This window comes from Chrysemys picta, chromosome 2 (assembly GCF_011386835.1).
Source record: "Chrysemys picta bellii isolate R12L10 chromosome 2, ASM1138683v2, whole genome shotgun sequence".
Lineage (NCBI taxonomy): Eukaryota > Metazoa > Chordata > Testudines > Emydidae > Chrysemys > Chrysemys picta.
In genome coordinates, this window is record NC_088792.1 from 1,157,990 (window position 1) to 1,182,089 (window position 24,100).

The 24,100-nt window shown below is 56.2% G+C and overlaps 3 protein-coding genes across 5 annotated transcripts in view; 2 read left to right on the top strand and 1 right to left on the bottom strand.

The window, feature by feature from the left end:
- The window catches only part of LOC112061046 (gastrula zinc finger protein XlCGF57.1-like), a 104,987-nt gene that overhangs the window by 7,369 nt on the left and 73,518 nt on the right, over positions 1 to 24,100 (top strand). The window lies entirely within an intron of this gene.
- Positions 972 to 9,138, top strand: LOC101953414 (uncharacterized). The gene is made up of 2 exons (XM_065586548.1): positions 972 to 1,050; positions 6,725 to 9,138. Exon 2 carries the CDS (start codon positions 6,808 to 6,810, stop codon positions 9,064 to 9,066), a length of 2,259 nt encoding a protein of 752 aa, XP_065442620.1. The 5' UTR covers positions 972 to 1,050; positions 6,725 to 6,807; the 3' UTR covers positions 9,067 to 9,138.
- Positions 12,574 to 22,895, bottom strand: LOC112061045 (gastrula zinc finger protein XlCGF57.1-like). Of its 3 annotated transcripts, none has more exons than XM_065586578.1 (7): positions 22,567 to 22,895; positions 21,153 to 21,279; positions 20,289 to 20,399; positions 18,539 to 18,693; positions 17,923 to 18,043; positions 16,726 to 16,824; positions 12,574 to 15,203 (listed from the first exon to the last, which is right to left on the bottom strand). In XM_065586578.1, the coding sequence occupies exons 1-7, from the start codon at positions 22,720 to 22,722 to the stop codon at positions 13,996 to 13,998; spliced, it is 1,977 nt and encodes a 658-aa protein (XP_065442650.1). In that variant the 5' UTR covers positions 22,723 to 22,895; the 3' UTR covers positions 12,574 to 13,995. The 3 variants fall into 3 exon arrangements, with proteins under 3 accessions (XP_065442650.1, XP_065442652.1, XP_065442651.1); XM_065586580.1 differs by lacking the exon at positions 22,567 to 22,895 and adding an exon at positions 21,956 to 22,108; XM_065586579.1 differs by lacking the exon at positions 22,567 to 22,895 and adding an exon at positions 21,956 to 22,085 and having other exon boundaries at positions 20,289 to 21,279.

The window sequence follows — 24,100 nt, forward strand, 5'->3', positions numbered from 1 at the left end:
CAGCCGCAAGGGAGCGAGAGGGGCCGTTTCACAGCAAAGGTCCAAGCTGCTCCCAGGTGCCCAGGCATCTTGGGCCTAGAAAGGAGCCTGGGAATATGAAAAATAGCAACACCTGGAGCGCTGGTGTTTCTCTTTTGCCTTATTGATGCTTTAAGTCTTTCTAGCTGCCTCTGGCTTCGGCGAAGTGTTGGATTGTGCAGCAGGGAAGGTGCCTGAAGTGAGGCCACGTCTGCCCTGGCACTTACGGCGGCAAAACGGCTGTCGCTCCGGAGTGTGAAAAGAACAACCCGAGCGACATAAGTGGCGCTGGCATGAGCGCTAGTTTGCATAGTGCCGTGGTGCGGGGAGACGCTCTCCCGCTACCGCCGCTCGTTGAGCTAGTTTTAGGACATCGGCAGGCGACCTCTCCCCCGTGGGCGTCGCGCGGCCCCCCGCGACCTCTCCCCCGTGGGCATCGCGCGGCCCCCGCGACCTCTCCCCCGTGGGCGTTGCGCGGCCCCGCGAGCTCTGCCCCATCGCTGTAACCAGGGCTTTGGAGCGGAGCCCGGAGCTGGAGCGCAGAGCAGTGGAGCTCGAGGTTTTTGCCCAGAGCTGGAATGGAGCCGGAGCACAGAAAATCTTGACTGCTCCACTGCTCCAGTTTTTTTTTTCAATCCAAAATGAATGATATTTAGCAAGAAAGTCCTAAAGGTGCCAAAACATTTCAGATTGTATAACAATTGATATTTACATCTACTTCACCACTTCACATAATATGTCACAGTTATTCTCACTTGGGCCGAAATCGAGATTTAATGTACAGATCCAAAATTACAGTGTTTTTTGGAGAGGTGTTTTATTAAAGAATCAGATAATTATCAGACATCCGGCAGCACTGCAGGCAGACTGCCCCCACCCTTGTGCCAAGGTTAGGCGAGTACGTACTCGCGTAGATGAGTTAGATTAGTATGTGTTGATACTTCTTTTGTAAGGGTTGATCAACAAGACACGCTGAGTGCTGCTTACGGAAAAGTGTGACGTGAGACGCAACATTTAAGAGATCACAAACAGGTATATTGCAAAAAAAAGTTTTTGTTTATTGATATATTAAGATATCGCAAGAGATATCATAGAATCATAAAATATCAGATTGGAAGGGACCTCAGGAGGTATCTAGTCCAACCCCCTGCTCAAAGCAGGACCAACACCAACTAAATCATCCCAGCCAGGGCTTTGTCAAGCCGGGCCTTAAAAACCTCCAAGGAAGGAGACTCCACCACCTCCCTAGGTAACGCATTCCAGTGTTTCACCACCCTCCTAGTGAAATAGTTTTTCCTGATATCCAACCTGGACCTCCCCCACTGCAACTTGAGATCATTGCTCCTTGTTCTGTCATCTGCCACCACTGAGAACAGTCTAGATCCATCCTCTTTGGATCCCCCTTCAGGTAGTTGAAAGCAGCTATCAAATCCCCCCTCATTCTTCTCTTCTGCAGACTAAACAATCCCAGTTCCCTCAACCTCCCCTCATAAATCATGTGCTCCAGCCCCTGAATCATTTTTGTTGCCCTCCGTTGCTGCCTAGCCATTTGGTCCCTAGTCTGTAGCAGTGCATGGGATTCTTCCATCCTAAGTGCAGGACTCTGCACTTGTCCTTGTTGAACCTCATCAGATTTCTTTTGGCCCAATCCTCTAATTTGTCTGGGTCCCTCTGTATCCTATCCCTACCCTCCAGCGTATCTACCTCTCCTCCCAGTTTAGTGTCATCTGCAAACTTGCTGAGAGTGCAGTCCACGCCATCCTCCAGATCATTAATGAAGATACTGAACAAAACCAGCCCCAGGACCGACCCTTGGGGAACTCCGCTTGATACCGGCTGCCAACTAGACATGGAGCCGTTGATCACTACCCGTTGAGCTCGACGATCTAGCCAGCTTTCTGTCCACCTTACAGTCCATTCATCCAGCCCATACTTCTTTAACTTGCCAGCAAGAATACTGTGGGAGACCGTATCAAAAGCTTTGCTAAAGTCAAGGTATATCATGTCCACCGCTTTCCCCTCATCCACAGAGCCAGTTATCTCCTCATAGAAGGCAATTAGGTTAGTCAGGCATGACTTGCCCTTGGTGAATCCATGCTGACTGTTCCTGATCACTTTCCTCTCCTCGAAGTGCTTCAGAATTGATTCCTTGAGGACCTGTTCCATGATTTTTCCAGGGACTGAGGTGAGGCTGACTGGCCTGTAGTTCCCCAGATCCTCCTTCTTCCCTTTTTAAAAGATGGGCACTACATTAGCCTTTTTCCAGTTATCCGGGACCTCCCCCGATCACCATGAGTTTTCAAAGATAATGACCAATGGCTCTGCAATCTCATCCGCCAACTCCTTTAGCACCCTCGGATGCAGCGCATCCGGCCCCATGGACTTCTGCTCGTCCAGTTTTTCTAAATAGTCCTGAACTACTTCTTTCTCCACAGAGGGCTGGTCACCTTCTCCCCATGCTGTGCTGCCCAGTGCAGCAGTCTGGGAGCTGACCTTGTTCGTGAAGACAGAGGCAAAAACAGCATTGAGTACATTAGCTTTTTCCACATCCTCTGTCACTAGGTTGCCTCCCTCATTCTGTAATGGGCCCACAATTTCCTTGACTTTCTTCTTGTTGCTAACAAACCTGAAGAAACCCTTCTTGTTACTCTTAACATCTCTTGCTAACTGCAACTCCAAGTGTGATTCGGCCTTCCTGACTTCACTCCTGCATGCCTGAGCAATATTTTTATACTCCTCCCTGGTCATTTGTCCAATCTTCCACTTCTTGTAAGCTTCTTTTTACTCAGGGTGGTTGAAGTCTCCGATGAGAACCAGGGCTTGCGATCTAGTAACTTCTGCTAGTTGCCGGAAGAAAGCCTCGTCCACCTCATTCCCCTGGTCTGGTGGTCTATAGCAGACGCCCCCCACGACATCACCCTTGTTGCTCACACTTCTAAACTTTATCCAGAGACTCTTAGGTTTTTCTGCAGTTTCATACCGGAGCTCTGAGCAGTCATACTCCTCTCTTACAGACACCGCAACTCCCCCACCTTTTCTGCCCTGCCTGTCCTTCCTGAACAGTTTATATCCATCCATGATAGTACTCCAGTCATGGGAGTTATCCCACCAAGTCTCTGTTATTCCAATCACATCATAGTTCCCTGACTGTGCCAGGACTTCCAGTTCTCCCTGCTTGTTTCCCAGGCTTCTTGCAGTTGTGTATAGGCACTTAAAATAACTCACTGATCATCCCATTTTCTCAGTCTGAGACAGGAGTCCTCCCCTCTTGCACTCTCCTGCTCGTGCTTCCTCCCGGTATCCCACTTCCCCCAGGGCTTTGGTCTCCTTCCCCCGGTGAACCTACTTTAAAGCCCTCCTCACTAGGTTAGCCATCCTGCTGGCGAAGATGCTCTTCCCTCTCTTCGTTAGGTGGAGCCCGTCTCTGCCTAGCACTTCTTCTTGGAGCACCATCCCATGGTCGAAGAATCCAAAGCCTTCTCTCCACCACCTGTGTAGCCATTCATTGACTTCCACAATTCGACTGTCTCTACCCAGGCCTTTTCCCTGCACCACTTGCGCCTCAAACTCCTTTATCCTTCTTCCCAGAGCCACGTAGTCTGCAGTGATCCGCTCAAGGTCATTCTTGGCAGTATCATTGGTGCCCACATGGAGAAGCAGGAAGGGGTAGCGATCCGAGGGCTTGATGAGTCTCGGCAGCCTCTCTGTCACATCGTGTATCCTAGCTCCTGGCAAGCAGCAGACCTCTCGGTTTTCCCGGTCGGGGCGGCAGATAGATGACTCAGTCCCCCTGAGGAGGGAGTCCCCGACCACCACCACCCTCTTCCTCCTCTTTTGAGAGGTCGTCGTGGAACCCCCATCCCTAGGACAGTGCATCTTTTGCCTTCCAATCAGTGGAGTCTCCTTCTGCTCCCTTCCCTCAGATGTATCATCTACTCCACTCTCCGCATTAGTACCTGTGGAGAGAACATGAAAACGGTTGCTAACCTGTATCTCCGCTGCTGGTGCATGGACGCTCCTCTTTCTTCTTCTGGAGGTTACATGCTGCCAAATTTCTTCACCGTCCCTCTGTCCCCTCTGCACAACCTGCTCCAATTCTTCAGAACGTTGTGCCCGTAGAAGCATATCCTGACGTCTGTCCAGGAAATCTTCATTTTCTCGTATGCAACGCAGGGTCGATACTTGTTTCTCCAGACCTCGAACCTTCTCCTCCAATATGGAGACCAGCTTGCACTTTGTACAGACACAGTCGCTTCTGTCCTGTGGGAGAAAGACAAACATGGCACAACCTGTGCAGGTTACAACAGCTGAACGCTCACCTTCCATATTACCTTCCTTCTAAGAACCTCCTCAGCTGTTGCAGAAACTACTCACAGAAGCCCGCGAGATGTAAGCCTCAGTGGGCTCTCCCCAGGCGAACTCTCAGGCAAACTCCCTCTGTTAGCCTCCGCTGTTCGCTGCGATATTAACCATTTAAGCTCATTTCTCACACCAGTTCCCGTTACCGGTACATCTGTTCATTTGTACATGCTCCCGTATCACTCTCGCGGACTTATTTTACGTGACATCTGTTCAACGGTCTTTTGGTAGCGTTGTTTGTCATTTTAAATTTACTGAAAAAGTCGTGTGCAGCAGGCATATATACAGTAAACATTTTTGCATAAATTAGGAGTGATTTTTGTGATATATCCAGAGTGATTGGAAAATGTCCAACACAACGTTGGGGGTGAATCCTTAGGTCATTTTAAGAAAAAACGTTTCTGTGAACACATGTCCTAAAATTCTTCCTAAGGGAGCTACAGTCCCTTCAAGGAGGTGATGAAAAGTTAATTTCTGATTAATATCTCAAAAACGCTTTAATATAAAGTAATGAAATTATGTCTGTGTCTTAGCGTTAGTATGTGCTACCATATTACATTAGCCAAAATTATTTAAACCATAGGCATCCCAAACTGGCGGTTGGTCATTTTTATTTCATATTTCAAGAAAGGCTTGTCGTCGACTGCCCTGGCTACGAGCGGTAATATTATGTTCCATAATAAGTTAATTTTTGGTTATTATTTATTATTACATTTTAAATTTGGTTCCAAAGTTGAAAAATAAGTAATAAGTAAAATTGTTTGTATCATTCTAAGCATCTAAGCAGATTAAAATTTTTAAACAGTTTTCTCGGAAAAGGTTAATTATACAAAATAAATTAAAAGTACCATTTTAATGCATGTTTTAGCATTAAATCATATTCCAGGGTCATATCTGTTAAATAGTCAAAGATTTAAAATATATTAAATAAAATTGGCCCAGTCCCCCCAGTTCACGACGCCTGTAGTTTAAATAATTGTATTTTAATGATGTTGTATGATATGTACCAGGATCAGGCCAGATGGCTTCAGGAGAGTGATAGAAGGCAAATATATTAGCCCCAGACTAAGTAGGTCTCTTTTCCCTGGGTAAGGTAACAGGGAAGGTTCCAGAACAATCAGGAACTTTCTGGAAACAATTAAGGCAGACAGGCTGATTAGGACACCTGCAGCCAATCAAGAAGCTGCTAGAATCAATTAAGGCAGGCTAATCAGGGCACCTGGGTTTTAAAAGGAGCTCACTTCAGTTTGTGGTGTGAGTGTGAGGAGCTGAGAGGGAGAGGCGCAAGGAGCTGAGAGTGAGAGGGTGTGCTGCTGGAGGACTGAGGAGCACAAGCGTTATCAGACACCAGGAGGAAGGTCCTGTGGTGAGACTAAGGAAGGTGTTTGGAGGAGGCCATGGGGAAGTAGCCCAGGGAGTTGTAGCTGTCATGCAGCTGTTACAGGAGGCACTCTAGACAGCTGCAGTCCACAGGGCTCCGGGCTGGAACCCGGAGTAGAGGGCGGGCCCGGGTTCTCCCCAAACCTCCCAACTCCTGATCAGACATAGGAAGTGTTGACCCGGACTGTGGGTTCCACCAGAGGGGAAGAGCTCTGAGGGGACCAAATCTGCCAATAAGTGCAGGACTCACCAAGGTAGAGGAGGAACTTTGTCACAGATAGCACGTTGGAAATAAACTTTAACCGGAAAGTGGATTCAAATTGCAAGCACAGTCCTTTTAGTAAAGAGAGCACATTTTTGGAAATATGTTTTTCCTTCATCAGGCTGGAAACATTATACAAGATAGAGCAAATAACAGGTTCTATCTTGTACAATCTATTCAGGCTGATGAAGCAAAAACATATTTCCAAAAATTTGCTCTCTTTACTAAAAGGACTGTGCTTGCAAATTGAATCCGCTTTCCCGTTAAAGTTTATTTCCAACCTTGTAATGTGTAGCCTCGTTACTTCCCAACAATTAATGTTGTAGAACAGCGATAGCACGTACTAACGCTATGGCACATACCAAGTTTCATTGATATATCTATATTAAAGCGTTTCTGAGATATTAATTAAAAACTTGGAAAAATTTTCTAATATTTTTACCCTAAAATTTCATAAGAAAAACTAAACTTGCAATTTATAAATAAAAATTTATATTAATTATGTATATTAAAAATACTTATTTAAAACTGCAAGAAACAGGTTAAAATATTAAAATATACTTTAATAATAATTTTGTGTAAAAAGAAAATGCGATCATTTTTGTCCAGAAAATCCAAAATAAAGTCGAAGTACCATAAGTGGTTAAGATATCACAAGCAGGTACAGTATAAAAGAGGTTATGTTTTGTTCATTGCTTTTCGAAGATCATAACAAGAAACATTTGAATGCGGTAGCAACACAAGAAGATTTGGCCAAGGCTTCAACCAGAAAATCAAATCTGCCCCCCATGATTGACAGCCGATTTACGGAAAAGGATCTCAACGACGTCTTTACTTTTGAATTTGAAAAGCCCAAATTTGGGCTTTTGGGAAAAGCAAAGAAGAAATCGGCAACGTGCAAGGTGGAAAAGAAAGTGAATGGCGAGCTCAAAACATGTAGCTTCAAGACAAGTGAAGCAAGTGCCGTGAAAAGTTTCAACCTTTGGCGGCATGTAAAACGTAACCATCCTGAAAACTATGCGGCTCTGGTTACAAAAAAGGACCAGGAAGATGAGGCAAAACAGAAAGCCGATGCGGCTAAACGACGTTCATCTGGCTCTTTGAAAACTCCTGGAGAAAAGATTTTTTGCGGAGCTTCATCTGAAAAGAAACCCAAAATTGAGCAAACAAAACTTGACTCATATTTGAAGTCCTCAAAGGTTACAGTCACCATGGATGCCAATACTTTCCGTGAAGGGCTGATGGAAATGGTTTGCTTGAGTTCAACACCGCTCACCACCTTCGGGCCAAAGAACAAAGGATTCCAAAAAATTGCAGGTGAAATGGGTCGGCAGCTTGGCGTTTCGACGGGGTACGATGCAGTTCGTCATTTAGTTGTCAGCACAGCTGAGTCTGGTCGCAAAGAGCTCAAGAAAGCTTTGGAGCAAAAATTGTGCTACCTGAAAATGGATGCGGCAACCCGTGGAAACAGAAATTTCCTTGCAATCAATGCTCAGTACTACGAAGAAGGAAAAGATAAAGCTGTGGTAAAAACCTTGGATATAATTGACACTGAAGGGCGTCACAATTCTTCGTATGTGAAAAGTCAAGTGAAAGCTATTTTAGAAAAATTTGGGATCAGTGAAATGCAAGTGCTAAGCATCTGCGTTGACAACGCAGCAAACATGACGTGTGCCGTCAAAAATTTCAGCGAGGACAATGAAACCATTTCCACCTCTGAGAACAGGGATGTGGACAGAACTGAAGCTATGTTGCCTGAGGAAGGAACTAAAGGAATGAATGAAATCGAACTCAACATGGATGCTGCTGCGCAGTGGGTTAATGACCCTAGCCTCATACTTCCAACATGGCTTCATGAGGACGACTCAAAAGTCCAGCTGATGAGGTGTGGTATTCACACTCTTCAGTTGGCAATCTGGGATGGACTGAACGAAGAACACGCGAAGAAATTTCTGGCAAAAATTCGACAAGTGGTTGTCAAACTACGAACCCCAAGTATTCGAAGTGTTCTGTTTGATCTACATGGGGTAACTCAATCATTGGATACTGAGACTCGCTGGGGTTCCACATTTGCGATGGTTGATCGGCTTCTCGTTTTTCAGTCTTACTGTGAACAAGTGGCGGCTGCTGGAACAAGAGAACTCAAGTTAACAAAAGCTGAATGGGACGAAGTGAAGAACCTGCGAGACCTCTTGGCAAAGCCAAACCAAACAACCATGAATCTTCAAGCTGACAATGTAACTCCGGGAGTTTTAATGAAGGAATGGCGAAAACTGTCAAAATTCTTGCAAGAAAATGGTGGACAAATTGCAGAAGGAATTCTATCCTCCATGCAGAAACATGAAGAGAAGCTTTTTGACAATATTCATTTCCTTGCTGGAGTTTATGTTGACCCACGGTATCGGATTCTTCTTACCTCAAGGGAAATACCAAAGGCAAAGGAAGGGCTCCTTGATATTGCTCGACGACTCGAAAAACAAAATCTATTGCTACATTTGAACTCGGCGAAAGAGGTAGAAGAAAACAAAACACAACAAAAGGAGTCATCAACAATCGAATTTGCGGTTTCGGAAAGTTCACATCCTTCAGAAGTAGCAGGCTGTTCTCAAACTTCTGTCTCCACTCTGAACTTGTTCGAGCGTCCATCCCTGAGACGTCTTCAACCATCACGGGGAAATGGAGATAATTCAAGCATCAATTCTTCAGAAGATGACGACTTCGAAAAGGAATTGGATAAACAAGAAAGACGCCGGCGCGTTTCTGCGATTCATAATTGTAATGAAGCATTATTCGAGAGAAACTTTCGGGAAGATTGTGAGGCGATGGAGTCTATTGGGAGGCTAAAAGTTAAGTGTGTTTTTGAGGCCATTCACAGCTACCCACGCCGCATTCAGGCTGCCTGTAGAATTGCTTCGAGCATGACAACAACGCAAGCTAGTGTAGAGCGACTGGTTTCGGCTTTAAAATTCATTTTAAATGATTTGCGGCAGGCTATGAAAGATGACTTGATTGCTGCAATAATTTTTTACAGAATGAATTATGAATGATTCTAGTTTGTATCATTGTTGATGACATTTAAATTGTTTTAAAAGTCTGAATAAAATAATTTTTTTTCAAAATTACAGTATGCACTTTTTTATTTAGTTAAAAATTCATTTGAGTCAGAGCATGGAGCGGAGCTGGAGCAGAGAAATTCAAAAATTTGATTGATTCAAATCAGGGATTTGGAGCAAGGAGAGCTTGACACAAATCAAAAATAAATTAATCTAGTAAATTAGAAATGTTGTACACCTCCTACCCTGATATCATGCGACCTGATAGAACACGAATTCGGATATAACATGGTAAAGCAGTGCTCCGGGGGGTGGGGGGGGGACTGTGCACTCCGGCGGATCAAAGCAAGTTCAACACGGTTTCACCTATAACGCGGTAAGGCTTGGTTGGCTCCCGAGGACAGCGTTATATCGAGGTAGTGGTGTATTCACCAGTTTCTAATAAAAATGTTAAATGGAGAATCTGAATAAATGTAGATCAAGCGTTATAATAACTGCTTCAGTAAATGTGTGCAGACGTAGTGTATCCCAGGGGGTAGCAAAAAGCAGCACAAATTTAGGGTCAAGGCCACATTTAGTTGGAAATCAGCACGTTCCCAACCAGTGAGACTCAACCTTTCTTTAAGGAAAGGACTAAAAAGGACAACGCAAGAGGACTAAATTGATGGTTTAAGCTGAGGGTTGAAATCAAGGTTTACTACCTGTTGATTTCAATCTTGATTAAAACTGATGATTTAAATTGCTCTGATTTAAATCAATTCACCCTGACAGCAACATCTGCCCCTCCCCCCCGGCCTGACAGCTCCGGGGTCATCTCCATTTTGACAGGAGTGGAGGCAGATAAGTCCGTTTCCCCCTCACGCTGCCCTTCCGACTCTGGGTTCGCTGTGCAGGGCACAGAAGAGCAAGGGCCTCACACCTTGTTCAAAATTCCTTCAAACCTCAGGGAAGGTGCAGTGGGCTGGGAACCTGGAGACTGAATTCAAAGCTTCTCTCCCATTGACTGGCGTTAATAATTCTGTGCCATTCACAACCAATCAGTGACCAGATCTTCATCCCCCTGCCTTAGGAGGCAGCAACCATCATTCCCCCGGGGTAATGGCGAAATGGCACTAGGTCACTTCTGGCAGTTGGGGGACTAGAACTCCATCCCCAACAATGCAGTGTGATGCTCCCCAGGGGCACCCAAGGTTGGGAGGCACCTCACCACCACTTGGCCTTAGCATGAAGGAGTCTTGTCTGGTCCTGCTGTGCATCAGCTCCCTGAACCCACCCGCCTCTAACGGCACAATCACTGCCCACCAGGCCCCCACAAGCTTCGCCCTCTCTGTATCGGTAACGCCAGGCCCACACCAACCCTGAGTCCTCGGAGCGTCCCTGCGGTGTCCAGCCGCTGGCCTCCCTCAGACTGACCAGGCTGGCTGTTCCCAAAGGACCAGGACACCCCAGCTGAACACACAGCCCTTCGATACTTTACTAGTGAAAACAAGGGCATGTTTATCATCAAAGATTCAGGGGATGGTGAGTAAGAACCCTGGAAACAGATGGTTACGTGTAAAACAAACCGTAACATGCTTTCTAGAGACTGAACATAACAGGTTACGCACTCCCTGAAGAAGTTCATCTCACCCCAGATCCTCTGCCATGTTTTCAAGCCAGGCTGGCTGAGACCCCGCTTCCAAATGCGCTGTCCATTGACGTCCGGGGTGCAGCACCCCAGCATGTCTCCTCTGCCTTTGAGACATACCCCCCAGCTCCTTGGCTTTACCCACAGCCAGGACAACCCCTGGGCTGGGTGTTTCCTGTGTGCTCCATTCCTACTGACCACCGGTCTCCTCAGTAACATTTGACTTCGTATGTGAATGGGCAGAACTTACATCCCAACAGAGAGACGCGGGATCCGCAGCTCCTGCCCAGAGGAACCGGCTAAGGCATGGCGCCGTTTGGTGACCACTTCGCCCTCGCCGGCTGAAGAGCACAGTTGGCTGGCCCAGACCCGTAACTCCTGTGCAGTGCACGTGTAGACACTTCACAGGGATGTTGAGGACCAGTGTGACTCTGGCTTTTGAGTAAGACCTCGTGTGACATTCTTCGGTGACCCAGAACGTTCACACCAGATGCAGGAGCTCTCTGTAAGCCCCCGGTACCCCCTTGTCAGTTGGACTAAGAGGTTTTGGGTCACAGGCTGACCCTAGCACCAGGCATAATCGCGCTAGTAAGGAATCTTAGCAACTGCCCCAAGCACGAGAGCCGGTGAATGGCCCCGCTTGACCCCCAGAGCAGCAGGGGATTGAGCCGCCTGTAACTGACGGTCTAGTGGCATCGTGGCCCAGCTGTGCGAGAGGTAGGACATGGAGTTTCCCTGCAGCACTCCTGCCCTCCTCCTTGTGCCAGCAGGGCTGGGTGGCGTGAGGGCTAGCTGTGTGTCCATGGCCCCTGGCTCTCCCCGACAGTCCGGGACAGAGGGAGAACCTTTCCTCGTGCTGCCTGTGAGCGTGTAACGTCCCTATAACTACACACCGTCCTCCATGCCTACTGGCTCCGAGAGCTGCTGCAAGCCATCAGCCCGGGCAGCAGGCCTGTTCCAGGGGACACGCAGCAGCGATACGACTGCCGACCGCAGGAATCGCAGCTGGAAAAGCCCCTCGGACAGAACGGACAGCCAGAGAGCAGGGCTGGAGCGAGCCGGTACCCAGAGTCCGCTGCCCGCACTCTCGTTCTTGAGTGCGTTATCGCAGCCCTGCCCCAGGCCAGCGGAGAGCCCGGCAGCCAGCTCACCAGTAGACCCAGGCCCAGCAGTCCGAGGGCTGCTGCGACTTGTTATTTCAGGCCATCGGTGGGTCCCATTCAGAGGAAGGCAAAGGGGGGAGGTGATTGTCCAACCTGCTCTTAAAAACCTCCAGTGACACAGACTCCCCAGCCTCCCTGGGCAATTTACAGGCAGACCTTGACTTTATGATGTTCGACTTACAACGAACGGCACTTACGTTTCTGAACTGAAAACCCGATTCGACTTACAATGGTTTCGACTTGACGATGCTCGGTCCTGCAATGGAGCAGATTGTGGTTCTGAGTGACGGCGTTTTGACTTCCGACGCAATTTTCAGGAACTGATTGTGTTGTAAGTCCGAGTTTTTCCTACTGTCCAACCTAAACAGCCCTTGCTGCAATTTAAGCCCATTACTTCTTGTCCTGTCTCTGAGGTTAAGGAGAAAAATTTACCTCCCTCCTCCTTGTAACAACCTTTTATGTCCTTGAAAACTGTTCTCATGTCCCCTCTCAGTCTTCTCTGCTCCAGACCAAACAGACCCAGTTCTTTCAATCGCCCCTCGTAGGTCATGTTTTCTGGGACCAACCTTTGGTGCCTTCAGCACCCCTGCATCACACCCTGAGCGCCTGGCTGCGAATCCCCCGGGACTGGACACCTGGGAAGGACTTGCACACCCCAGGGAATAATGCACCCCCCAACTGCCGTAGAGTGGAGTGACTCTCAGCCAGCGCTGTAAAACAGGAGGGTTTATTAGATGTCTGGAACAGAGTGTAGGACGTTCTTAGTTCACATACAGAGTTACAGCATAGTCCATCCGGGCCAGTCCTGAGCCCAGAGCCCTGTCTGACCTCCAGTCCAAAAGAGGGAACCCTGCTTGCAGCAGCCCACACCTAAGAACTCAACAAGTTCCCCACCATCCTTTGTCCTCCAGTTGGTCACTACTGGCTGGCTTCCCGCAGAGGATGGGCCATCCATGGTCGTTATTTGCTAGGTACCAAAGGGCTGGGCAGTTGGAGTCGCCATTGTCCTCTCCGGGCCCCAGACAGCCAGGCATCAGCCACTCCTGGGTCTCCACAAAGAGTAAAGCTCCCCTCCCCCACCCCGCCGTTAACCATGCAGCCCATAGGGGAAACTGAGGCACACACATTATTCATCCAAAATCATATGAAAAATTCCCAACTGTTACATCCCAGAATGTTGGGGTTTTTTTGCACCAGTCTTGTATTATTGACTCCTTTTTAGGCGGAGATCCACTAGCACCCCCAGATCCCTTCCCGCAATCCTGCTTCCTCGGCAGTCACTGCCCATTGTGTGCGTGCAACCGACTGCTCCTTCCTAAGGGGAGCACTTTGCATTTGTTCTTATGAATGTCATCCTATTTACTTCAGACCAGTTCTCCGGATTGCCCAGATCCTTCTGAATTCCAATTCCGTCCTCCAAAGCACCTGCAACCCCTCCGTTTGGTAACATCAGCGCTCTCTCTCTGTCATTAGCCAAATCATTTATGACCATATTGACTAGAACCGGACCCAGGGCAGATCCCCGCGGGACCTCACTCGCTCTGCGATTCCACTGGTACCTACTCTCTGGGAGCGGGTCTCCAACCAGTCCTGCACCCGTAGGCTCCTGGAGGCTCTATTAGTCGTGTGTGCTTATGAGGTCATGGTAGACAGCATCACAAACCGTATTAAAGCGGAGCTCTGTCGCTCCCCCCGCCCCCGGCCTTGTGACCCGGGCAGAGACAGATGCGAGGTTGGTTTGACACTGACTGTAGCGCAAACCCTGGTTACCTTTGAGGCGCTCAGAGCGTCAATCTCATTTGAGATCAGAACGGCCACACGGGGTCAGACCAACGGTCCAGCCAGCCCAGGGTCCTGGCTTCCGCCAGCGGCTGGTGCCAGGTGCCCCAGAGGGAATGGACAGAACAGGGCAGTCGAGGGACCCATCCCATCACCCACTCCCACTGTGGGGGGGGGCACAAAGAAAAGCCCCCCAGCGCAGGCTACGGAAGCCGTCTGAGCCCACTCATGCAGGCTGCCCAGACCCCCTTCCAAACCAGCCCCCATGACTCCCCCCAGCGAGAGCTCTCCGCTCTCTAATGTACACCTACACCCAGTGCCACAGACACTGCCCAGGCCTTGTGCCCTTTCACCCTATTTCTCAGGTGGGGACACCACGGGCCAGGCTGGCGAGGTGCCTGGCCCAGGATCGCACGCGGATGGGGTGGCAGGGCTAGGCGTGGGGCTCAGCTCTCCGGCCGGGCAGGCCTGCGCGCTCGGCCTGAGCCTGGCCTCTCTGGGCGCCCGGTGGAGGCGCTGGTGCCGTTCCAGCTGCAGCGGCAGGTGGAAGCGTTGGCCGCACTGGGAGCAGGCGAGGGGCGCAGGGCCCACGTGCAGCCACTGGTGCACCGTGTACCTGTCCTTGCGCCTGAAGCCCTTCCCGCACTCGGCGCACGTGAACGGCTTCTGCCGCTCGTGCTCCAGCCGGTGCGCGGCCCAGGCCGCCCTGGAGCCGAAGGCCTGGCCGCACTCCCGGCAGGGCCTGTCCGGCGCGTGGGCCCGCTGGTGCGCCAGCAGCGCCCGCTTGCTGCCGAAGCGCTGGCTGCACTGGGCGCAGGGGTGCAGCGGCGGGCGCGCGTGGGCCCGGAGGTGGGCGGCCAGGGAGCCCCGCCGGGGGAAGAGCCGCCCGCACTGTGTGCAGGGGAACGGCTGCTCCGGTGCGGGGCTCTCCCGGCGCTCCTTCCGGCTGCACTCAGCACAGGGGGTGGGCTGCTCGGCCACGTGGCGCCGGCGGTGCTTGCCGAGCGTGGTCCGCCGCTGGAGACTCTTGCCACACTCGGCGCAGGGGAAGGACGCCTCCCCAGCGTGCAGCGGCTGGTGGCGCTGCAGGAGGTAGACATAGGGGAAGACCTTGGGGCAGTGGGGGCAGGGGAAGGAGCCCCTCCCGCGCTCCGCCGGCGGCTCCACCATCAGGATGATCCTGTCGCTGCACTTGGTGCATTTGAAGGGCTTCCCTCCGGCCAGCTCCATGCGCACCTTGTCCACCAGGTGCTTGTTGTAGACGACGCTGCGCTTGCAGGCCACGCAGGTGAACGTCCGCTCCCGCAGGTGGGCCCTCTGATGCGCCGCCAGCCTGCCCCGGCCGGAGAGGATCTTCCCGCACTCCCCGCAGGGCAGGGTTCGCTCCCCGAGGTGGGTCCTCAGCACGTGCACGATGAGGAGGCCCCGCTCCAAGAAGCTCTGCCCGCAGTCCTGGCAGGTATTTGGCGCCTTCCCCTGGGGCACTGGGATGGCAGCTGCTCCTCCCGGGGACTTCTGGGCTCCCCACGGCTTCTCCTCAGCCCCAGCCCAGATTCCATCACCTGCCGGGCAGAGAGAGAGACCGGCCGTCACCGCCAGCGCCCTGAGAGGGAAGGAGCCTGGATCTGCAGCAGATTATCGGGGGGAATTTAGCTCGGAGGGGAAAGGGCAGGAGAGATTTCCCATCCGGGATGTCACCGAGAGAACGGCCAGCGCAGTGCAGCCAGCGGAGGGTTCCAGTAACTAGCCAGCAGCGATGAGATCTGCACTGCGGCCGCCGTGGGGAGCTTCGTATCACGGCAACGAGCCCAGCCCCAGACGCTGGCTCAGGGAACGAGACAGCCGAGGAGAGAGTCTAGCACGAGAGGGAGCGGGGCAGGAGGGCAGGCAGGGGGGCAGCACTGAGGGAGCGGGGCAGGGGATGAGGGCGGCGCTGAGGGAGCGGGGCAGGAGGACGGGATAAGGGCAGGGGGGCGGTGCTGAGGGAGCGGGGCGGGAGGGCAGGGGATGAGGACGGCACTGAGGGAGCGGGGCAGGAGGGCAGGGGATGAGGGCAGGGGATGAGGGAGCGGGGCGGGAGGGCAGGGGATGAGGGCGGCGCTGAGGGAGCGAGGCGGGAGGGCAGGGGATGAGGGCGGCGCTGAGGGAGCGGGGCGGGAGGGCAGGGGATGAGGGCGGCGCTGAGGGAGCGGGGCGGGAGGGCAGGGGATGAGGGCGGCGCTGAGGGAGCGGGGTGGGAGGACAGGGGATGAGGACGGCACTGAGGGAGCGGGGCAGGAGGGCAGGGGATGAGGGCAGGGGGGCGGTGCTGAGGGAGCGGGCTGGGAAGGCAGGGGATGAGGGCGGCGCTGAGGGAGCGGGGCAGGAGGACGGGATAAGGGCAGGGGGGCGGTGCTGAGGGAGCGGGGCGGGAGGGCAGGGGATGAGGACGGCACTGAGGGAGTGGGGCAGGAGGGCAGGGGATGAGGGCAGGGGATGAGGGTGGTGCTGAGGGAGCGGGGCAGGAGGGCAGGGAATGAGGGCGGCGCTGAGGGAGCGGGGCGGGAGGGCAGGGGATGAGGGCGGCGCTGAGGGAGCAGGGCGGGAGGACAGGGGATGAGGGAAGGAGGGTGGCGCTGAGGGAGCGGGCCGGGAGGGCAGGGGATGGCGCTGCGGGCAGGGGAGCGGGAGGGAGGGGGGCGTTACTGAGGACGGAGGTTCAAACATTCTGCACAAGAACCACGGCAGGGTCGCGAGGGATACGGGACAGGGCGCAGGTGGGCGGAGGCAGCCAGGGCTGGGTCGGGGCAAGGGGTGAATTTGAGAGACCTCAGGGGGAAGATGGGACAGAATCTGGTGGGGGGGGGACCCCCGGAGGCAGCCCGTGCACCTGGTAGGCCGGAGCGGCAGCCACCACGAGACGGAAGGAAGCCGCATGGAGAGGAAATACAGTCAGTGGGGGACAGGACGACATGTGCAAGGAGCAGGCCGGGGAGATCAAAGCCCACCCCACTGAGAAACAGGAACATTCTCGGCCCCCCAGTCCACCCCCAGCCCCGGCCCCTGGCCCGAGCCATTCTGGGGGAGCCCCCTGGCCTCACTCACGCGTGCTGGGTGCCTCAGGAATCTCTCTGTCCTGCCCCCGCTGGAGCTCGTCCCCTCGCTCCATTTCACAGCTGCTCTCTGGCTTGGGGTCCGCAGAGCCTGTGCGTGGAGGGGAGTCACAGGCATGAGGGGCGTCGAGACTTGTCAGGCCTCAGACACGCAGAGCAGGACGTCCGGAAACAGCCCCTCAGCCCATGTCCTGGCGAGGCGGAGGCAGGGCAGGATCACGCCTGCAGGGCTCGCTACAGCCGCCGGGTACCACGGGGCGGGCAGAGCCGGTGCCTGGGTCTCTCTGGGAGCCGAGGTCAGGGCCCATGGACAGCTCGGGGTTTGGCTAGAGGTGCAGTCTGAGACCCAGGCATCGACCCCCCGAGCTGCTCAGAGCCCCAGCCCGCGGCGCGTACGTTTCTCTAGGGCTGCTCCCAGGCCAGGTCCCCCCGTGCAGCCGTGCTAACGACCAGGAGCAAACCGACTGGGCACCAACGTAACCCCCGGAGGCATTGGAACGACAAGGTACCGGCTCTGTCCCCATGCTCAGGCCACATGGGAGGTGGAACAGGCACTACCTGGCATTTAGCGACCGGGCGCAGGAGTTCCCTGGGGCCCCTGGGGAACCGTGACAAGACGCGCCTGGCCCACGGGTCGGTCGCTCCTGGTGGGGAACGCCCAAGAAGCGCAGGGGAGGAGGAGGTCGCTGTCTCTGCCAGGGCAGAACCTTTCAACCTGATCATGGATCCCGGGGCCTATGGATGGTGACGGTCGCCAAGCAGGGAGGCCAGGCCATGCCAAGCGGCGAGCCGGACTCTACGAGGGAGCGCTGGAGGTGGCCAGGCCCTAGGGTGACCAGACAGCAAGTGTGAAAAATCGGGACAGGGAGTGGGGGGGTTATAGGAGCCTATATAAGAAAAAGACCCAAAAATCCGGACTGTCCCTATAAAATCAGGACGTCTGGTCACCCTACCAGGCCCAGCCAGAGACAGGGCGGTGGGGGAGCTTGGAGTGGTGCCCAAACCTGGGGGCTGACGGACGCTGCTGAGTCCTGCAGGGGGTGGGAGGGGAGGACCGGCTGTCCCAGCGGTGGGCAGCAGGGCCCTTCGCTCGGTCACGGGTCCCCTACCAGGACTTTGGGGTTGGGGGCAGGACGGGGGGTAACTGGCTATTTGTGCTGCTGATAAAGAGATGGACAGGGAGCCTCACCCAGCGAGGCCACCAGCTCGAAATTCTCCCTCATCACGGCCCAGTACAGCTCCCGCTGCCATTCCGCTAACGCCGCCCACTCCTCCGGGGAGAAACAGAGCGCCACGTCCTCGAACGCCACCTGCAACACAAACCGCCCCCCACAGCACCTCCTGAATAACCACGCCCAGGCCCTACAACGTCACCACCCACCCAGGGAGGCAGACAGGAGGGCCCGGCTCCGTTTCCCATCCCCTGTCTCCGAGTTGGCCCTGGGACCTTGGGAGGGAAAGGCCCCTGGGAAGGAGGGCAGCCATGGGAGCGGCGCAGGGGCGCTGGAGCCAGACGGTTTCATGGCACTGGCCTCTTCCTCCCCTGCACTCAAGCCGACAGCAGATCCCCTGGCCAGTCTCGCGACAGGCTGCCCTGCACGGCAGAACGAGCCAGCCGCTGGGACGGGGAACCGAGGCAGCCAGACCCCGGCCTGGAACTTGGCTCTGCCGCGTTTCCAAGGCGACAGTTAGGATGCTCATGGGGTGGGGGAGCCCTTGGAGCCATCAGCCCAGGGCACTGCTGGGAGCACCATCCACCTGGCACATCTGTCCCAGGCACCCTCCACCCAACCCCCGCTCCCTACCTGCGCCGGTCGCAGGGAGCTCTGCGTCTCGCACACCTGTCCCCGGTGCAGGACCCTGGAGAACCGAGGAGCCCAGACAAACCGACCATCCCAGACACACGGCCCGACTCGGCGACTCGCCGCAACCCAACCGTCCGACCGGGCGTCGTCGGAGCCTGGGTGGGGCAGAGAACGGCACCGCGTTATCCGAGCACGCGGGAGAGGCCACCGGGACGGAGCGAAGGCGCGAGCTCTCTGCGTGGTAACACCGCTCGCAGAGGACAGGGAAGGGCCAGGTGCATCCAGCCCACCTCATGCCACGCAGTAAGGGGCTGCGAGTCCGGGCTCCCCAGGTGCACAACTGTCCCACTGCTGAAGGGTGCAAAAAGCCCCCCCCACACAGCCAGCAACAGAACAGGGAGCCCCAGGCCGGGGCTGAGCGACACCAAGCCTGGAATAGTGGGGGCTGCGGGTTGGGAGAGGGGGTGTCAGCAGAGCTGGGGGGAAGCCCAGGGCTGGGCTAGCAGGGGGCTGCGGGTCGGGAGTGAGGGGCATCGGCAGAGCTGGGGGGGGGAGGGGGAGGGAGCCCAGGGCTGGGCTAGCAGGGGGCTGCAGGTCGGGAGTGAGGGGCATCGGCAGAGCTGTGGGGAGGGGGGAGGAGGAGGGAGCCCAGGGCTGGGCTAGCAGGGGGCTGCGGGTCGGGAGTGAGGGGCATCGGCAGAGCTGTGGGGAGGGGGGAGGAGGAGGGAGCCCAGGGCTGGGCTAGCAGGGGGCTGCGGGTCGGGAGTGAGGGGCATCGGCAGAGCTGTGTGCTGATCCAGGCCTGGCTAGTATGTTAATCCACAGGTCACACAAGGGCCAGACCTAACCAAGTGGTGTCACAGGGGACTGAGGGGAGGCAAACCCGCAGCCGGACCAGGGCTGCTCGCTCGGGCTGCCAGGACTCACCCCTCCCACAGAGCAGCAGTGACCCAGCCTGGGACAAGGGGGGTGGGCTTAACTCACAGCCCCCGTGCAGTCACACGCCAGGTAGGTCCCACCTGCTGGGGGCAGAGACAAAACAAGCCGCTGGAGGGCCCCGAGTGAGACTCTCCCGCTGGGCTGGAATCCAGCTGCAGGTGGGCCGGGGACGTCGGCGTGAACCTCTGCCCAGCCAGAGAACAGGCACCTCTGAGCTCACCGGGTCCCCCCCGACGCAGCCCCTTCAGCTCCCCCCGGGGGTGCCCAGCCAGCCGGCGCACTTTGCCTCCTCATCCTCCACCACTACTGACGTCCCTGGGGGGTCACAGGCCGCTTTGCTGTAGCTGGCCCTGAGACCACAGAGACCTGGGCCGGTGGCCGTGGCCGAGGGGAGCAGCCCTGGGGAGCTGGGAACATCGCTTCAGGCCCAGCGGCTCCTGAGACTCCAGAAGCCCGGCTGGGTCCCACAGGGCAGCAAGGCTGTGACCGAACGGCACACACCCATCTCCCTGGCGGGCTGGCCCAGACCAACGGGGCACTGAACCCGTCACGTTTGCAGTGCAGACAGAGCGCCTGACCCAGAGCACACGTTCCCCCAGACCCTGCAGGAGCAGCGCTGGGGCGGTGTCTGCGAACTCCCAGCAACCTGGCTCACACACAGCATCCTCCCAGCAGCAGTCCGAGCGGCTCGAGTGCCCGACTCCTCGCCGGCACAGAGCCTGACACACCGAGGAGTTACCAGCGGGGTTTGCGCTGCAGGCCGCCCCACTCCAAACCAGAGCAGCTCAGGGGTGAGTTCAGTGTCACTCACCCGGGCTGGGGGGCTGGGGGATTCCTCCCCCCCTCTTCCCCTGGGGAGCCCCGACGTGCGGCTCATCTTTATCCGCCTTCCAGGCGATCTCCACTGCGGCGCCTGCAGAGCCTGTTTGGGGGAAGAGAATCACAAGCTGGGTCTCCGGTGGCCACCGAGGGCTGGGACGTGGACCACACGGGGCGATGGCATGCCAGGTGTTCCCTTCCGTCCTACGGAACAGGCTGCCTGGCAGCGCACGACGGTCCAAGGATCTCTGTGACAACAGTGGGGCGCCATTTCTCTTGCCCCAAGCCCCGGGGCTATTCACGGCGCAGTCTTGCCCTCTCCTGCCCCGGGAACCCCTTCTTGTGTGCGTGTTCCCGTATCTCCCAGGCACCATGCCCTTGCCCAAAGCAGACTGTGAAGAACTTCAAAAAGATCTCACAAAACTAAGTGATTGGGCAACAAAATGGGGTCTGCCTGGTGGTTTCTGAATTTCTGGGGCTGGCGGTTCTGGGCCACGGCCTGGCAGGACCCCATTACCCCAGCACCAGACCTGGCTGGGTTAGCGCTGTTCCCACAGCCCTGGGCCAAGGCCCCCAGTCTGGGCTCTGCCAGGACAAGGACTGGGCCAGTCCTGCACCAGCCTAGAGAACGTCTTCCCCCGCCGACTAGCCCCTGTGATTGCCTCTCTCAGGGAAGATGCCCCACTAAGAGCCCGCGGGAAAACCCCTCCCCCAGTGCTCCTCGCCCTGGCCTGGCAGCGACAGCATCACCGGGGATCCCGGGGGAACGGCGTCGCTGCTGGGCTCAGTGACGTTGGGTCTGGTCTCTCCGAGTCAGGGACTTTCATGTGTGCGGCTGCAAAGAAAGGAGTCTCACCCAGCAAGGCCACCAGCACGTAATTCTCCTTCATCACATCCCAGTACAGCTCCCTCTGCCATTCCGCTAACGCCGCCCACTCCTCCGGGGAGAAATAGACCGCCACGTCCTCAAACGACACCGGCACCTGCAACAACACGCGGCCCCGTCTCAGCACCGCTGGCTCCAATGGGATCTAAATCTCTGAGGCACTGAAAATACTGACACCGCTCATCAAACAGCAACGATTTTTGGTCTCTAGCCAAAGGAGGCCCACGGGATCCAGGACCCGTTAGAGGGAAAAGGCCCCATCCCATGCCCCCCTGCCCCAGCCATTCCCCCCACCCTGGGGCGAGCTCAGAGCCAGCGCTCCCTAGAGGGGAAAGGGCTCTTACCCCATTCCCCACTCCCGCTCCCCAGGCCACACTGGGCTGGGCAGGGCCTGGGAGAGCTGGGCAGAGAGGAGGCGCGGGTGGGGAAGGGCTGGTGCCCGGCAGGGGCTGTTCCCTTCCATCTCCGGGGAGAGAAGAGAGGACTCGCGCAATGCAGGAGAAGCCAGGGGTCTGTGAGCCAGGGAGAGGCCAGAGGCCTGGCCTAGGGAATGGGCCATGTTGCTGGATCCGAGGCCCAGAGCCCAGGCCTGGCAGGTGGGAAGGGAAGGTCTGGGGAGGGGCAGTGAGGGCAGCTGGGGGCCATCCCAGGGAAGGAGGAGCGAGGGAGCAGGTTCCTGGCAGGGAGCACTGGGCAGGGCCCGGGGTGGCGGCTGGGAGACATTGAGCACACTAGATACAGGAGGAAAGAAATGGGCACAAAGTGACACCCACTTGCAAAGCGTCTTCTGGTTATTCTGCCTCCCGGGACGTTAGTGGCACTGCCAGCCCCCAGCCCGACGCAGCCGAGCGGTCGCCCTGCGCAGCCCCTGGCACTGCCCAGCCCCTAGCCAGATACAGCCAAGCACGCAGCCCCTGGCACTGCCCAGCCCCTGGCCAGATGCAGCCGAGTGGTCGCCCTGCCCAGCCCCCGGCCCTGCCCAGCCCCCGGCCCCACGCAGCCGAGCGGTCGCCCTGCGCAGTCCCTGGCACTGCCCAGCCCCCGGCCCCACGCAGCCGAGCGGTCGCCCTGCGCAGTCCCTGGCACTGCCCAGCCCCCGGCCCAACGCAGCCGAGCGGTCGCCCTGCGCAGCCCCTGGCACTGCCCAGCCCCTGGCCAGATGCAGCCGAGTGGTCGCCCTGCCCAGCCCCCGGCCCTGCCCAGCCCCCGGCCCCACGCAGCCGAGCGGTCGCCCTGCCCAGCCCCCGGCCCTGCCCAGCCCCCGGCCCCACGCAGCCGAGTGGTCGCCCTGCCCAGCCCCCGGTCCTGCCCAGCCCCCGGCCCAACGCAGCCGAGCGGTCGCCCTGCCCAGCCTGGCTCCCGGCTCTCTGCTGCCTTCGCTCACCCCGCGCCTTGGGGCTCGAGTTACATCTGCCCCGAGCTCTCGGGGCCCCGATCCCCGCAGAGCCCGGGACACGCAGCACGGGGGGGGGGGGAGGGGCGGGGGCTCTGCTCGGGCTGCGGGTCCCCCCCGGGCTGCGGCTTCTCCAAGGAGCCACATCGCCCCGCGGGCGCCAGCGCAGCCAGGGCCCTACCCGGGCGCGGAGCCCCGCAGCCATTCCCGGGCCGGGCGCGCAGCGCAGGGTCCGGGGCGCCCCCGAGAACAGGGCGGCGCGGCCCCGCTCGCGCTCGGTGCATGCCGGGAGCTGTAGTCCGGTCCGGTCCGGTCCGGAGGCTGCGGCCCCGCTCGCGCTCGGTGCATGCCGGGAGCTGTAGTCCGGTCCGGTCCGGTCCGGAGGCTGCGGCCCCGCTCGCGCTCGGTGCATGCCGGGAGCTGTAGTCCGGTCCGGTCCGGTCCAGCAGGGTGGGTCGTGGGAAGGAGCCGAACAAACCCCCCGCGTTCCCATGGAAATAGATGTTGGGTTTTTAGCGACCCCAGATAAACAACCCGCCCCCGCCACCTTCCTCCCCGTTTCTTTCCTTACCAGGTTTTTGGTTTTTTTTTAAATGTGTTTTGGTTAAAAAAAAATTCAATTTTCAAAAACATGAATTTGTCCCTCGAACGGCCCGTGAGAACCCGGCCCATGGGGCTGGACACATCCGGGTTCCAGTTTTTCATTTAAAACAAAAATCAGAAACTTTCACCCCACATGAAATGGGGCTGGAAACGTGTCTGGTGCGGTGGGAATTCCTGCTGGGTTTTCATCGGAAACACGATTGTACCAAACAAAGCCGGCAGCCCCCGTGTGCCAGGCCTTCGTTCCACGCCCCACAGCGAGCTCGGGCTCCCCAGGGCTGCCAGAGTGAAACCGGCTCCAAGGCCAGGATCCAGCCAAGATTTGACTTCCAAGCCCCAGGGGTTTCTACCCCCTGGACTTCATTCCCACTGGGCCTTGGGCCTGCCCAGTCACTGACTCCAGTGCCAAACAGGCACCAAATGCTACTTCCCATCTTGCCTTGAAATCTTGTGACAGTGAGTTCCACTGGTTAACAACACTGCCTTTGGTCGGGTTTAAACAGGCTGCCTCTGATTTCCACTGGGTGTCTGTCTCCCTTCGGGTTTCCTATCACATCGATCAGTTGTGAAATGAACGGCCACTCAGTCCCATTGGAGCGATGTCACTGCCCTCCTCCCCTGCCCCAGGCAGCATCACATCACGTGCTAATTTGGGGTCACCCTGGTGGATGTCGGTAACTTCTTGTTGTGCCCAAACACCTTGTTGAGTTCTGCAGTCCCCGTCCCCCCCCCACCCACTGCAGTCCCTTTTTAGTGATACCGGAGCGTTTGGCTTGTTACTGTAGCAAGTTAGGTAGAAACTTCCCTTGTTAATCAGCCAAAGCTAAAAAGGCTCCAGTTCAGGGGTCCCTAAGCAGGGGTCCGAGCACACTGGCCTTCCCTGCTGCTAGACAGGAGGGGGGTCCTGCTGGGAAAAGGGAGT